At 31.5% G+C, this 14324-nt stretch overlaps 3 protein-coding genes and 1 long non-coding RNA gene across 9 annotated transcripts; 2 read left to right on the top strand and 2 right to left on the bottom strand.

Moving 5' to 3' along the window:
* Positions 1-184: 184 nt before the first annotated feature.
* On the bottom strand, positions 185-1465 carry LOC117780038. Its single transcript, XM_034616409.1, has 4 exons — positions 1321-1465; positions 1163-1257; positions 541-670; positions 185-481 (listed from the first exon to the last, which is right to left on the bottom strand). Exons 1-4 carry the CDS (start codon positions 1424-1426, stop codon positions 414-416), a joined length of 399 nt encoding a protein of 132 aa, XP_034472300.1. The 5' UTR covers positions 1427-1465; the 3' UTR covers positions 185-413.
* Positions 1466-1951: 486 nt separating this feature from the next.
* LOC117780039 lies at positions 1952-3460 on the bottom strand. Its single transcript, XR_004617053.1, has 7 exons — positions 3339-3460; positions 3158-3270; positions 2966-3095; positions 2527-2906; positions 2355-2467; positions 2158-2287; positions 1952-2095 (listed from the first exon to the last, which is right to left on the bottom strand). It is a non-coding gene; the product is annotated as an uncharacterized LOC117780039 (long non-coding RNA).
* A 1948-nt stretch (positions 3461-5408) lies between these two features.
* Positions 5409-7727, top strand: LOC117780037. Of its 2 annotated transcripts, none has more exons than XM_034616407.1 (3): positions 5409-5547; positions 5609-5680; positions 7158-7727. In XM_034616407.1, the coding sequence occupies exons 1-3, from the start codon at positions 5456-5458 to the stop codon at positions 7597-7599; spliced, it is 606 nt and encodes a 201-aa protein (XP_034472298.1). In that variant the 5' UTR covers positions 5409-5455; the 3' UTR covers positions 7600-7727. The 2 variants fall into 2 exon arrangements, with proteins under 2 accessions (XP_034472298.1, XP_034472297.1); XM_034616406.1 differs by lacking the exons at positions 5409-5547; positions 5609-5680 and adding exons at positions 6672-6940; positions 7010-7081.
* Positions 7728-9305: 1578 nt separating this feature from the next.
* LOC117780035 (IgA FC receptor-like) lies at positions 9306-12685 on the top strand. 5 transcript variants are annotated; one of them, XR_004617050.1, is made up of 3 exons: positions 9306-9471; positions 9534-9605; positions 9678-10269. XR_004617050.1 is itself a non-coding variant. In XM_034616404.1 (3 exons), exons 1-3 carry the CDS (start codon positions 9353-9355, stop codon positions 12439-12441), a joined length of 849 nt encoding a protein of 282 aa, XP_034472295.1. In that variant the 5' UTR covers positions 9306-9352; the 3' UTR covers positions 12442-12685. The 5 variants fall into 5 exon arrangements, 2 of the variants coding, with proteins under 2 accessions (XP_034472295.1, XP_034472296.1); XM_034616404.1 differs by lacking the exons at positions 9534-9605; positions 9678-10269 and adding exons at positions 11635-11706; positions 11784-12685; XM_034616405.1 differs by having other exon boundaries at positions 9329-9471; positions 9531-9605.
* Positions 12686-14324: the final 1639 nt, after the last annotated feature.

Genomic DNA, 14324 nt, shown 5'->3' on the forward strand with positions numbered 1-14324 from the left:
TTATTGCTATATTTATTTATTGATTGATTGCGTGACTTAAGATAGTTTTTAAGCATTTTATTAAATTGTGATGTGCTTTTAGTGGTTTTAAGATTATATGGTAGAACAGCAGACACATGTCAAAATAATATAAATAAATTAAAAAAATTCGGTCGATAATTTTTTTAACAGGTTTATTTTCTCAAATAGAAGATTACAAAATAATTAGTTTTACTATTGAACTAATTTATTTTCAGTTTAGACAAAATATGACTCAAATGTTTGTCTTAAATATCTTTATCGAAATTGTATGATAGAGGTTCATTTTCAGTTATAAAATTTTAGTTTTTGGAGATCTAAGACCAAGTAGTAAAATGGAGGTTTGCACGACAAATTTTAATAAACATATTCATTGATTCGGGATACTTGCAGCTCTAACTTTCAAGGTCCCGCAGTTCCATAAACCAAGAAAATACACAGATCCAAAAGTAAATGAAAAGAACTGTGGGCAAAAAAGGATTCATGAAAAAAATTAAAAGAATTGTTGTTGAAGATACTTACAGATTGCGATGATCAATCCTACAGAATTGAGTATTTGTCCAGCAAAAAATCCCCATACCACTACTGCTATATAGGCTAACATGCGAATAATATTAGTTACCAGATACCAAATTGGTAGTGGACTTTTTTGCTGGAAAACAATAAAGTTTCGGTTAGTTTTTATTTAATTTGTTCAGACTAAAGCTCTGCAATGAATGAGGGAAATTTAATGCTCGTAATTGCTTTAATTTTAATCTTTTTCATCGAACTTGAACTTGATTTTCGCCCAATCGTTTCTATGGGAGCTATATGATACAGTGGCCCAATAAAAAAAAAATAAACAAATTTATTCTGCCTGAAATATAGAGGAACCTGCATTCCAAGTTTGGTGTCTTCAGGTCTTATAGTCTCTAGGATCTGGATGTCGGGACAGACAAATTTAATAGACTCCTGCAATTTTTTTAAGTAAAGGATCTAAAAATAAATGTCGACAAATTTAATACATATTATATGCATAATTTTAATTTTTCATCTTTTAAAATGTTTATAGACTCGTCGTTTCTTTACTTCTTCTAATATTAATATGTTATTTTAAGTTTATTCGTGCAGCTCTCTCGTTTAGAGCAACTTTTCTTATACTTACCACCCATATTGAAACTATTAGAAGTATGCATCCAATAAAATGAATAATCCATACACCAAATACAGTACATGTGGGCCATTCCAGTTTGATAGTAACTATGTATTATGTTCACAATTACCAAAAGATATTATCAATTGTGATGGCAATCAATAACTTACAAGCATTATAAACGCATTCAAGCAATCCAAGTATAATTTCGATAATGGCTATAGCAAGTACTCCTTTTTTTAGCGGAAAGCAACAACACTTCTTAACGGTGTACATTTTAATTTAAGCAACAAATTTTTTAATTTTGTTTTGTTTCAATGTTCTCAGTTTATTTGATAGAATAATATTAAGGAATAAAGTGTTTGGATACGCAAAGCTTGCTTGGTAGAAAATAATATGGACTTTGGGAAAAAGTCAGAGAAAATCAACAGAGTTGACGAAGAAATAATTTTTCCGGAAAAAGTCAGATTTGGCGGGAAATGGCTACATTGGCACGACACGAGATTTGTCGTGAAAAAGCTAGTTTGTGAGTTTGGATATCGATAAAATGAAAATTGTTTTCATGCCAAGGGTTAATTTGCATTCGATTTTGACAAAATTCGGTAGCAATGTGTTAGTTTCACTAAAGGTTTATTTGCATGAATCTCTTAATTTGTTCCTTAAGTAGTGACTCTAAATTTGGTTGCTCTAATTCTTACTGTCTTAAATCTTAAAACTCTCTCACCCATTCCCGGGTACTGAGCAAATTTTAAACTAGCCGTACTTCTTTCAGTAGTAGTGAAATAAAAATGCATAAAATAGTTGACTTGGGACCGTCTCTGAAAAATATATATATGGACTATTTATTTAATCTATAAATTGATTCAGCACACTTTTATTTCGATTCTTCAGCTGCTAGTTCAGCGTGCCAAAAAAATACACAGACCATAAAGTAAAGGCCAAAGACTGTAAATAGAATGGGAAACGGTATAAAAAAAGTAGAAAGAATCATGGTTAAGGATACTTACTGAAAATTAGTATAAAGATTAAAGCGGTATAAAGCCACCATTTTACAAATCCAAAGACGATAATGGTTATAAAGGTTAGAAGACGCCAGCACCCAGAAAACCCATAGCAAACCACTAATTCTTTACTTTTCTGTAGATTAGAGAGAGAGAGAGTTCAAGTTAATCTTAATTTGGTTTGAGTACTCTTTTATACTTACCACCCATAATACTGATACTAGTAAGAAGATGCCTCCAACTAAATGGAGTATTGAATTATTGATTAAGAGTAGCATAAAATACGCCAGATGCGTATCCTTTTCTTTTTTCCATTCTGTTATGTTCAAGGTTATAAATATGAATAAATTATAATATGGGAATAAATAAACATACCAAAAGCTAATGCCGCCATTCCAAGCACGAACAATAATGTATCGATGATAACAATAATAGGATTTCCCCATTTGAGAGGAATTATGAAACAGAACTTTTGCATTTTCACCATTTTAGTAGTTGTATATAAATTATTTCAGCAACAAATTTGGAATTTTTATTTGATGTTCACACGTACACAATTTATTTGATAAATAAAATAGAAATGAAAAATTTCTGGATGTGCAAAGCTTGCTTGACATATCAATAAATATGGCACACTTGATCAATTTCATTTGTAACATATTTCTATAATTTGTTAGACTCGGCATAATTTTAATTCTGTTCTTCAACTTCAGCGTGCCAAAAGAAGACACAGACCATAAAATAAATTCCAAAGACTGTGAGCAGAAACGAAATCAGTATAAAAATAGAAAAAATTGTGGTTAAAGATACAAACTGAAATTGATGATAAATGCTATAACGACATAGATCCACCAATTTACAAATCCACAGACGATAATGCTGGCAAAGGTTACAAGTCGCCAGCATCCGGAGAAGGCATAGCAAATTACTAATTCTCTGCTTTTCTGTAGATGACGAAGATTTCAAATTATTCTTGATTGGGATTTTAGACCTATTTGATGCTTACCACCCATAATATTGAGACTAGTAACAATAATCCTCCAACTAAATGGAGTATGGAGTTATTCATTAAGATTAAAATAATATACGGCAGATTCACGTTTTTTACTTGTTTCCATTCTGTTTAATATGGTCAAAATTAGCTATAGAAATAAATTATTTAAGGGAATACAAATTTAAAAACATACCAAAAGCTAATGCAGCCATTCCAATCACGAATAGTAAAGAATCAATGACGACTATAATGGGATTTCCCCATTTCAACGGAATACAGAAACAAAACTTATTCAATTTCACCATTTTCGCGGTTGTTTAAATATTATTTCAGCAACAAATTTGGAATTTTTATTTAGTGTTTAAACCTGCACAATTTATTTAATATAAGGAGAATATTGTAAGGGCAACAGTGTGTCAACAGGAAAAGCTTGCTAAGCAAAATTGTTTTTTTGAAATTAAAGTGTATTTGATAAACATATCAGAGAAATGCACTTTTTGAGTTTAAAAAAATGGAACCTTATATGGTTAAATATACTTTTTTTTGAATGCAGTATTCTGAAAATATATATAATAATAAAATAATATTTATATTTATATTATTATAAAAAAACCATTAAATTTTTTTCAAATTTAATTTTTATTATAAAAAAAAAATAATAAAAATAAAACTTAAATTTAAAAATTAATTTTAAATTCTTCAAATAAATGCTACAATTATTATTCAATTTAATTGTGCTTACAACTTTGTCATGTATTTATTAATAACTAAATTAAATTTTAATTATCTTGAAAATCAAAGTAATGATTTCTTTAAATATTTGTAGACGCTGTGCATATTAAAAATGTCCAATATAAATAAGGCTATAATTGTTTTGTTTGAGTGTTAAAATTACTGCCTGTTACGTACTCTGTACAAACTTAATATACCCGAATAGGGTATAAAAAAAAGATTCTCCCACAGCCCAGTGCACTAGTTTACCATGAACATTGGACTCTAGCTATAACTATTGATGTTGAGATGACAATAATGTTGTCTCTGCTTCGTTATGTGTATTTGGTGTTGTTGTTGTTGCTGTTGTTGCCATTGTCATTGTCATTGTCACCATAACAATTTTGTTGCCTTTTTCTGCTGCTTGGCCAAGAGACTCCCGCTGCGTTGTGTATTGTTTAGCCGGGTCTCGAGCACGCTGAGCAGAATTCCCAGAATTGACACCTTGCCAGCCTCTTGAAGATTTGCTTCAGTTTTTTGCGGCGCGCCAAGTTGTCTGCCAAAATGCAGTCGAAGAAGAAGACGACGACAGAGACGAAGATGCTGCCTGGTAAGTGGAATCTGCAGCACATTCATCATTCCTCTGCCTGCCATTGAAACAATTGTTGCACCTATGCATGTGTGTGTGTGTGTGTGTTTGTCAGGCCAGGTGTTTGCCATGGAATTTCAATTTGCATAAATTTGGTGCAGATTTGCGTACAATAGAGTACAAGAAGAACGATACATCTGTATGTACTATACAAACAGTGTACACCCACCTTGTGCATAATGATCGATGCCCATTGAACTGACAATACAAGTGATCTCGATTCTAATGAAGATGTTGCCAAGTAAAACTACCAAATCATTGATAAACTCCACCCATAGAAAAAATTGTCTATACCTTTTCATATTTACACTTTAAATAAACTGTTTTTGCTCTATTATTTAGCGTTAAATTGGCAATTACAAATTACACAGTAAAATGTCGCCGATCTCAAAAATGTATAGCTCTTCTGTTTGAAAAGAACTTTAAACTATTTGTTGGATGTATTGATGTATCTCTTTACGAGTTAAAAGTCTATTGACGAAATTATTTTTATGACCCGAAATTTCTGATATAAAGTTTAGTGATGAACGTTACTTAATTTATTACATGAATAATTAAAAAAATTAAGTGTGAAGAGTCAATCAATAATTAAAAAAATTATGTATTAAGTATTGCGAATGAAAAAAATATTTTTTTTGTTAGTGATTGGTATATAATTCGTTCCGATCGGAAAGCTGTAGCATATGTCCCACTCTTTCTGTTTATATTACTAGTCGACTTTTGCACCCTTTGTGCTGCTTTCGTCACTAGCGCGGACTACCGTCCGTAGTAATACGCTTAACTATACTGTAAATAAATTGTAATTCATGTAAAGAATTATTGTATGTACATGTCTAATCTGATAATATATTCGTCACACTGCAAACCATTTAAAAGAACAGTTGGCTTTCTGGAGAATTTAGTTCATTACGAGACATTAAGTGAAATTCTTAAATTTAGTTAATAGGAGTATGAACTACACTTGGTCAATCTTGTGGATGTTGCAACTGTCAGTCTTCTTAATGCATCTCTGGGAGGCAGAAGCCAGACACATTGGGTCCAGGTAAATATTTAATTATTATTTTCAAATATCTGCATTTCTATTGCTTTGCTTATGTATACAGAAAAAATGACAATGCGCAACCAACAATTAGCTTCCCAATGCAAGACGAAGACATTAATTACAGACCTCGTCGGTAAATATTAATTTGAATTTAAATTTTTGCTTTGGAATTATGCGACTATATGCAAAAAAATTGCTTCAATTTGTAGAAAACCACCTGGTGTCTCCACGAAAATAGTTTTTACAGGCCATAGTAGAATCGGCGAAAAATATAGCGGTAGGTTTGCCGAAAATATTGCCAAAAATGCTAAAACAAAAATTGAAAATCAAATAAAACAAGCATTACCCAAGATCAAGAAAGCTACAAAAAAAATCAAAGATACAATAAAAACAGCAGCACCCAAGCTTCAAAAAGCAAGCAAAATACTAGGTAGTAAAACAAATGAAAAAGTCAAAACAGTTGTCGTAAAAGCCCCCCCAGATCATTAAGGATTCCACCATAAATGTTGAAGATGAACTTTTGAAAATTGCAGTTGCAGGAGTAACTGGAGCGGTTTCCGATGCTATTTTAAGTAGTACTTATATATTCAATATTATAAATAGTAGATAATGATTAAGTTTTAATTTATATTTGTAGCATTATTATAAATTTTCTTGAGAGTTTAGTTGATTGCGAAACACTGAATGAAACTTTTTAAGTTAGTTAACACGAGAATGTCATATACGTGGCTAATATTGTTGATAATGCAACTGTCAGTCCTCTTAATGCGATTGTGGAAGGAGAGAGGAGTCCTCCATATAGAGTTTCCGCTGCAGTTTCACATATTGCCCATTTTTTGCTTCATAGGCAATGAGACTCTCAATGCAAGACGAAAATTGTAGTCACAGTAATCGAAGATTATTATTTTATTATTGCTCTATTTAAATTTTGTAGAAAACATCACGATTGGCGCTAACACATTTGATGTAGCCCTTTATATAGAAAACCGAAATAAAGTGCATTTCTTATTCAACAAATTTAAAATAGCAAATTCGATTATTTATATAATTCACCGCAGAACATCGCATTAATCAGTGCCTGAACGAATTAAATAAATTGTGAAACTAATTTCAAATATGCTGTTAATTCTACACGTGTTTTTAACAGAAAATTTTCTAATCTGAGAATATATATCAGTCACACTGCAAACCATTTAAAAGAGCAGTTGAGTTTTTAGAGAAATTAGTTGGCTACGAGACATTAAGTGAAATTCTTAGATTTAGTTAACAGGAGTATGAACTATACTTGGCTAATCTTGTTGATATTGCAACTGTCAGTCTTCTTTATGCATCTCTGGGAGGCGGAAGGCAGACACATTAAAAGTGGTTGTAAAAAGCACAAGCAAAAGCACAGGTAAATATTTAATTGACTTAGACTTTACACTACACTACAATCTGCATTTCTGTTGCTTTATGTATATAGAAAATATGCCAATTCGCAACGAGCAATTAACTTCCCAATGCAATACGAAGACATAAATTACAGGCCTCGTCGGTAAATATCAAATTGAATTTAATTATTTGCTTTCGGAATATGCGACTATATACAAAAATATTGCTTTAATTTGTAGAAAACCATCTGGTGTCTCCCCGAGAAATTTTATGTCATTATATTTGAAAAGGAAAAATAATAAAAAGGGACCGATTAAACCACCTAAAATACACAATATAAAACCAGTTAAAATAAACAAAAATGTCAAGGAAATTATCGAAAGATATATGAATAGATTTGTCGGAAAAGCCCGTGCCGATGAACATTTGCATAGAGTGGTTACAGGAGCAACTGGAGCTATTATCGATGCTGTGGCTGGCCCTGTTCCTACTGTTCCTGCTGTTCCTGCTAAAGCACCTGATCCTCCTGAGTCTACAGAAGCTCCTGTAACTACTAAAGCTCCTGTAACTACTAAAGCTCCTGCAGCTGACAAATCTTCTGTAGCTCAAGGGCCTGTAAAACATGAGGAATCTGTTGCTAAAAACCCTGCTAAATTTGTAGATATTGTAATTCTTAACTAAGTTTCTTAAGCTGTTGTAACAATTGTTGCTGATCCTGGGCAATCGATTGATGATTCTCTACATGATGTAGAAAATAATTTACTCTAATTGCATTTTTAAATAAACTATTTAATAATCTTCTGCTTCTATATATATGAAATTATTTGTCCTGATTGACTGACTGATTGGTCATTGCACTGCCCAGACTTTAAGACCTAGGGTGCTCAAATTTTCACACAATATGGGTGAGACAATTTTATCTTGCAATATGACGGCGATTTGAAAAATTCGAATATCAAGGGGATCAAATTCGGAGTCAAAGTTGTCACTTTGAGAAAATAGCTTAGTAAAAACAATTTTGTTAGTTTTTGGGCTTTTCTTTGCTTCAAGGTGACGACGCCAGGTGAGCCGCATATCAAGATGATGTATTTACACTTTTGTTTATTTATTGTTGATGTTGTTGGCCGCACGTTGATGGGGATGTCCGCTGTGTATATTACGTAAAGTGTTGGTCCCAATACACTTCCCTGAGGAACTCCAGCTTCTTCACTGCGAAGACTCTATTGTAAAGGTACGACTCGGGAAGTTTATGAGTGTACACCGGGAGCGTCGTATTTATTTTTTGCATGAGACCATCAAGCCACTCGATCGAAGGCCTGGGAGACGTCAAGGAATATTGCAATGCAGGTTTGGCAATCATTATAATGACCGATTTCTTCCACTAACCTAACCTTTAGTATGAAAAACTATTTTGGTGTTTGAGCTATCTCAGTCAAACTCACTCATTAGGTGTTTTCGTCGAATCTGTAATTTTTTTTGCCAAATCTACCGTTTCCCTTTCTGCCAAATCTGGCTTTTCCTGCCAACTCTAGTTTTATTTCTTCGCCAAATCTGGCGACTTTCCCGCCATATCTTGCAATTTTTCCAAAGTCCAATAGCAGGAAAGCATTTAAAATAGCGGACACCGTGTATCTAATTTTTCGCGTTTTTTACAAAAATTTTATATTTTTTTTTAAATTTTTTTACTTTTTCGTAAATTCAGCAGGAAATGTTCAAAAATATAATGTGTCAAATAGTATGATATCTGATTGCTTAGTACGAACGGTGAAAAAAGTCTTATTTGTATAAGATGGTATCATGTCATTAAGCAGGTACTGATTTATCAAGAGTAATGAAAGGATTTCTGATTAAAAAAACTTTGTGAATAACTGCAATGTTAAATTTAACGACCCACAGCTCTTAAAAGCAAACACAATACGTCAAGATTTTATAAATTGCGTTTACTGCAGTTTAAATACCTTCCCTTGCACATGGTATTGCTGTTTTGACACTTTTCTTAGATAAAAACAAGTTAATGTGATCGGATTTCAGAAACAACACATTTGTGGTGTGCCAGAGTTAAAGATTATTTCATAGAAATAAATTGAGCGTCCGAATTATCGGGTCGTCCGAACTAATAAGTGTCCGAACTATTAAAATTGTACAGTAATTTATTTTTGCGTTCAAGAAGTCTATTAAAGAAATATATTAGAAATGTTCCTCTTTTCACGCTTCAATTCCGCGAGCGAAGCGATAATATCAAATAAAGAGTTGTTATTACCAAATTATACTCTGAATAAACTAAAATTCATGTGAAGCATTATTATATGTACACATCTAATCTGATAATATATTCGTCACACTGCAAACCATTTAAAAGAGCTGGTTGACTTTAAGGAGAATTTAGTTGATTACGAGACATTGAGTGAAATTCTTAAATTTAGTTAATAGAAGTATGAACTACAATTGGGCAATATTGTTGATATTGCAACTGTCAGTCTTCTTTATGCATCTCTGGGAGGCAGAAGGCGGACACATTAGAAGTGGTTGTAAAAAGCACAAACATAGGCACAGGTAAATATTAAATTAACTTATTTGTAATCCAAATCTGCATTAATGTTGCTTCATTAAAGTAGAAAATATTCCAATGCGCGATCAGCAACAAGCTTCCCAATGCAAGACGAAAATTATAAGGACAGGCATCTTCGGTAAATATTTATTGTTGTTTAACTATATTTTTTCGGTTGATTTTATGCAAAATTATTTTTTTAATTTTTTAGAAAACTACCTAGACTCTCTTCGAGATTTCTTCCACAAATAGTTAAAAAAATAATTAAAAATTTTACGAAAAAACCAGCCACAAGACCAGTTATAAAACCAGCCATCGGAAGACCATACAGAAGACCATACAGAAGACCATACATAAGACCAATTATAAAACCAGCAGTTAATACAATCAAAAATATCCCAAGAGTTGTCCAAAATATTGTCCAGAAAGCCCCTCCGATCATTAAGGATGCCGCCATAAATGTTGCCGATGAACTTTTGAACATGGCGGTTGCTGGAGCAACTGGAGCTATTTCCGATGCTGTGGCTGGCCCTGTTCCTGCTGAAACTCCTAATTTTCCTAATGGTACTGAAGCTATTGAAACTACTAAGGCTCCTGCAGGTGATGAATTTTCTGAAGCTAAAAAGCCTGTGGAATATGATGAATCTGTTGCTAAGAACAATGCTAAACATATAAAAATTGTAATTGTTAACTAAGTTTCTGAAGCTGTTAAAGCTGTTCTAACTATTGTTGCTGATCCTGAACAATCCATTGAAGAATTTCTAGATGTTGTAGAAAGTAAAGTATTCTAATTGCAATTTTAATTAAATTATTTAAATATGTTATATATATAAATATATATATATATGTAAATATATATATATATATATATATATATATATATATATATAATATTTTTATATATAGTTCTTATTTATTTCTCGGAGGAAGTCAGTACAGTAACTAAATTAACAAAATATATAATTAATATTCTTACACAAAAAGTTAAATTTAAAAGGTATAAATAAATAATATAATATATATATATATATAAATATATATATATAGTTACTGTACTGACTTCCCCCGAGAAATAACAAGAACTAACTGATAAGAAAATATTCATATTTATTACTTATGTAAAAAAATATAAAAAAAATATTTGCAACCAAAGTTTATTTTAGTTTAAATAATCTGTCAATTAATTTCATGTGAAGCAATTTTTATGAAACTAATCCGCAACCAACTAAACTTGAGAATGAAAGGAGTCCTCCATATAGAGATTCCGCTTCAGTTTCACATATGATTCTCAATGCAAGACGAAGATTGTAGTGACAGGCGTTATCAGAAAATATTAATTTATTATTGTACTATTTGATTTTTTTAGAAAACATCACGATTGAAGCCTACACATCTGATGTGGCCCTTTATATAGAAGACGGACTTATAATGCATTTGTTATTCAAAAAATTATAATATAGCTAATTAGATTATTTATATAATTCACCACAGAACATCGCATTAATCAGTGCCTAAACGAATTAAATGAATTGTAAAACTAATTTCAAATATGCTGTATATTCTACACGTGTTTTTAACTGAAAATCTTCTTAATTAACTGAAGGCCGATTCTAGTAAAAATATTTATTTCAATAAAATATTATTTCACAATTTATTCCCTTGCATAACACTGCATTAAATTGTTGACCGACTGTTCCTTCGACAGCTATTTGATATAGTTAACCGATCTGATCTAATTTTGGTCAGATGTACAATACCAGCCTATATGCATATAGTGTCAGATAGGTTGAGATATCTTAAAAAAACAAAGAAATTTTTGTAGCTCATGGCTGAACGTCAATTATGAAGTGAATAAATTTCTTTATATACCTAATCTGATAATATATTCGTCACACTGCAAACCATTTAAAAGAGCAGGTTGACTTTAAGGAGAATTTAGTTGATTACGAGACATTGAGTGAAATTCTTAAATTTAATTAATAGGAGTATGAACTACACTTGGACAATCTTGTTGTTGTTGCAACTGTCAGTCTTCTTAATGCATCTCTGGGAGGCAGAAGGCAAACACAGTAGAAGTGGTTGTAAAAAGCACAAACATAGGCACAGGTAAATATTTAATTAACTTATTTTTAATCCAAATCTGCATTAATGTTGCTTCATTAAAGTAGAAAATATTCCGATACGCGATCAGCAACAAGCTTCCCAAAGCCAGACGAAAATTATAAGGACAGGCATCTTCGGTAAATATTTATTTTTGTTTAAATTTATTTTTTCAGAGTCTGTGATCTTATGCAATAATATTGTTTTAATTGCTTAGAAAACCACCTGGTGTGACTCCGAGAATTTTTCCATTTCTTGTTTTACCAATTTTGGGCAAAATAGCTTTAGGAAAAGTGGTCAAAGTTGCTGCCGTACATGCTGTCAAGAAAGTTGGCGCAAAAATAATAAAAAATGTTGGCGCAAAAGTAATAAAAAAAGTTATAAAAAAAGTTGGCAAAAAAGTTATAAAAAAAGTTAACAGTAAGGCAAGGAAGGTGAAAGAGGTTGCCAAAAAAACAGTTAAAAAAGAAAAAAAAAAGGTTATTGAACACGCTTCAGATATTGTCGAAGATACTTTCGACACAGCAGTTCAATTAGCAGATGAAAATACTACTGAAGGCATTGATGTCGCTACTGAAGCTCCTATATATCCTGAAGCTCCAACATATCCTGAAGCTTTTACATATCCTGAAGCTCCTAAGTATCCCGAAGCTCCTAAACATCCTGCACATCCAGAAGCTCCTACAAATCCTGAAGCTTCTAAATATCCTGAAGCTCCTAAGTATCCCGAAGCTCCTAAACATCCTGAAGCTGCTGAATCTTCTAAAGCTCCAAAAGCTCATGAATCTGCAAAAGCTTCTGAATCTCTTAAAACTTATTATGATTACGAAGATCCTGAGAAACCCGACCATGTAAATATTTTAATTATTACCTAAGCTGCTGAAACTGTTGTTGCTGATTCTGAGCACGACGTTAATAATTAAATAGATGGAGATAATCCTATATAAGTCGAGCCTCTTCCAATCAAGTGGTTTATTTACCAAATTCGTTCTACTTAAATCAATTATAGCTGTGAATCAATTATAGCTAATCTTTACTTATAGTTTATTTATAAATTGAATTTTTCAACGTGTATATATTTTTTTTACTCAATAATTAACAGAACTAAGTAATAAGAATATAGTTTATATATAGTCCTAATGTCATTTAATATTAAATAAAGAATTGTTATTACGAAATTATACTGTGAATAAACATAAATTTATGTGAAGCATTATTATATGTTCATATCTAATCTGATGATATATTCGTCACACTGTAAAACACTTAAAAGAGCACCCGGAATTCCTTAAGAATTTAGTTGATTACGAGACATTTCGTAAAACTCTACGTTTAGTTAATTCAATAGAAGTATGAGCTACACTTGGCTAATCTGGTTGCTGTTGCATCTGTCAATTCATTAAATGCAGGAGTCAGAAGTAATTGTCACCGACGTAGGTAAATAATTATCTCCTTATTTTTCTCAAAATCTGCATTTATTTTATTTATTTATAAAGAAAACATTCTAATGCTTTAACGATAATGAGATTCTCAATGCAAGACAATAACTTTAACTTCCCCTGGAGGAATTTTTTACATTCTTTAGGGCAGTTAAAAAGATTGAAAAATCTGTTATTTAATCACCTGTTACTGATGCGGTTGTTGGCAACATTCTTGATGTAGTTATAGAAGCAGTTAATAATATATTACCAGAAGTATTCGAGCTATAATGTTTAATCTATCTTTATACAAATTAATTAACCTAAAAATTTTAAGTGATTGGTAAATATTTTATTGTTAGCTTACATTTTATATAATATTTAAGAAACTAATTTCAAGACAAACATTGCCAATTCTTAAAGTAGTACTTTTAAATTGAATAGTAGACTATGAATAAGTTTTAATTTATATTTGTAGCATTTTTATAAGTTTTCTTAAGAGTTTAGTTGATTGCGAAACACTAAGTGAAACTGTATTAAGTTAGTTAACACGAGAATGTCATATACGTGGCTAATATTGTTGATACTGCAACTGTCAGTCCTCTTAATGCAATTGTGGGAGGTAAGAGGAGTCCTCCATATAGAGTTTCCGCTGCAGTTTCACATATTGCACATTTATTGCTTCACAGGTCTCATTACTATCAATGCAAGACGAAGATTTTAGTCACAGTAATCGAAGTATATTATTTTAATATTGCTGTATTTAAATTTTGTAGAAACATCACAATTGAAGCTAACACATCTGATGTAGCCCTTTATATAGAACACCGAAATAAAGTGCATTTCTTATTCAACAAAATTAAAATAGCAAATTAGATTATTTATATAATTCACCGCAGAACATCGCATTAATCAGTACCTGAACGAATTAAATAAATTGTGAAACTAATTTCAAGTATGCTGTATATTTTGTGACTAAAACTGAAGATTTTCTCAGTGAACTGAAGGCCGATTCTAGTAAAAATATTTATTTCTAAAAAATATTATACCACAAGTGATTCCTTTGCAAAACACTGCATTAAATTGTTGACCGACTGTTCCTTTGACAGCTATTTGATATAGTTAACCGATCTGATCTTATTTTGGTCAGATGTATAATACCAGCCTATATGCATATAGTGTCAGGTAGGTTGAGATACCTTAAAAAAAACAAAGAAATTTTTGTAGCTCATGGCTGAACGTCAATTATGAAGTGAATAAATTTCTTTATATACCTAATCTGATAATATATTCGTCACACTGCAAACCATTTAAAAGAGCAGGTTGACTTTAAGGAGAAT

Source organism: Drosophila innubila (assembly GCF_004354385.1).
Source record: "Drosophila innubila isolate TH190305 chromosome 2L unlocalized genomic scaffold, UK_Dinn_1.0 4_B_2L, whole genome shotgun sequence".
NCBI classification, from domain to species: Eukaryota; Metazoa; Arthropoda; class Insecta; order Diptera; family Drosophilidae; genus Drosophila; species Drosophila innubila.

What these genes read in the sequence shown, in the direction of transcription:
- LOC117780038 (XM_034616409.1), bottom strand. Translation starts at nt 1,426, where the DNA reads ATGTACACCGTTAAGAAGTGTTGTTGCTTTCCGCTAAAAAAAGGAGTA. An exon ending in TGAATGCGTTTATAATGCTT is followed by an intron (nt 1,258 to 1,320) that starts GTAAGTTATTGA and finishes CATAATACATAG; the next exon opens with TTACTATCAAACTGGAATGG. An exon ending in TAATAGTTTCAATATGGGTG is followed by an intron (nt 671 to 1,162) that starts GTAAGTATAAGA and finishes ATTGTTTTCCAG; the next exon opens with CAAAAAAGTCCACTACCAAT.
- LOC117780037 (XM_034616406.1), top strand. Translation starts at nt 6,822, where the DNA reads ATGAACTATACTTGGCTAATCTTGTTGATATTGCAACTGTCAGTCTTC. An exon ending in AAGCACAAGCAAAAGCACAG is followed by an intron (nt 6,941 to 7,009) that starts GTAAATATTTAA and finishes TTATGTATATAG; the next exon opens with AAAATATGCCAATTCGCAAC. An exon ending in ATAAATTACAGGCCTCGTCG is followed by an intron (nt 7,082 to 7,157) that starts GTAAATATCAAA and finishes TTTAATTTGTAG; the next exon opens with AAAACCATCTGGTGTCTCCC.
- LOC117780035 (XM_034616404.1), top strand. Translation starts at nt 9,353, where the DNA reads ATGAACTACAATTGGGCAATATTGTTGATATTGCAACTGTCAGTCTTC. An exon ending in AAGCACAAACATAGGCACAG is followed by an intron (nt 9,472 to 11,634) that starts GTAAATATTAAA and finishes TCATTAAAGTAG; the next exon opens with AAAATATTCCGATACGCGAT. An exon ending in TATAAGGACAGGCATCTTCG is followed by an intron (nt 11,707 to 11,783) that starts GTAAATATTTAT and finishes TTAATTGCTTAG; the next exon opens with AAAACCACCTGGTGTGACTC.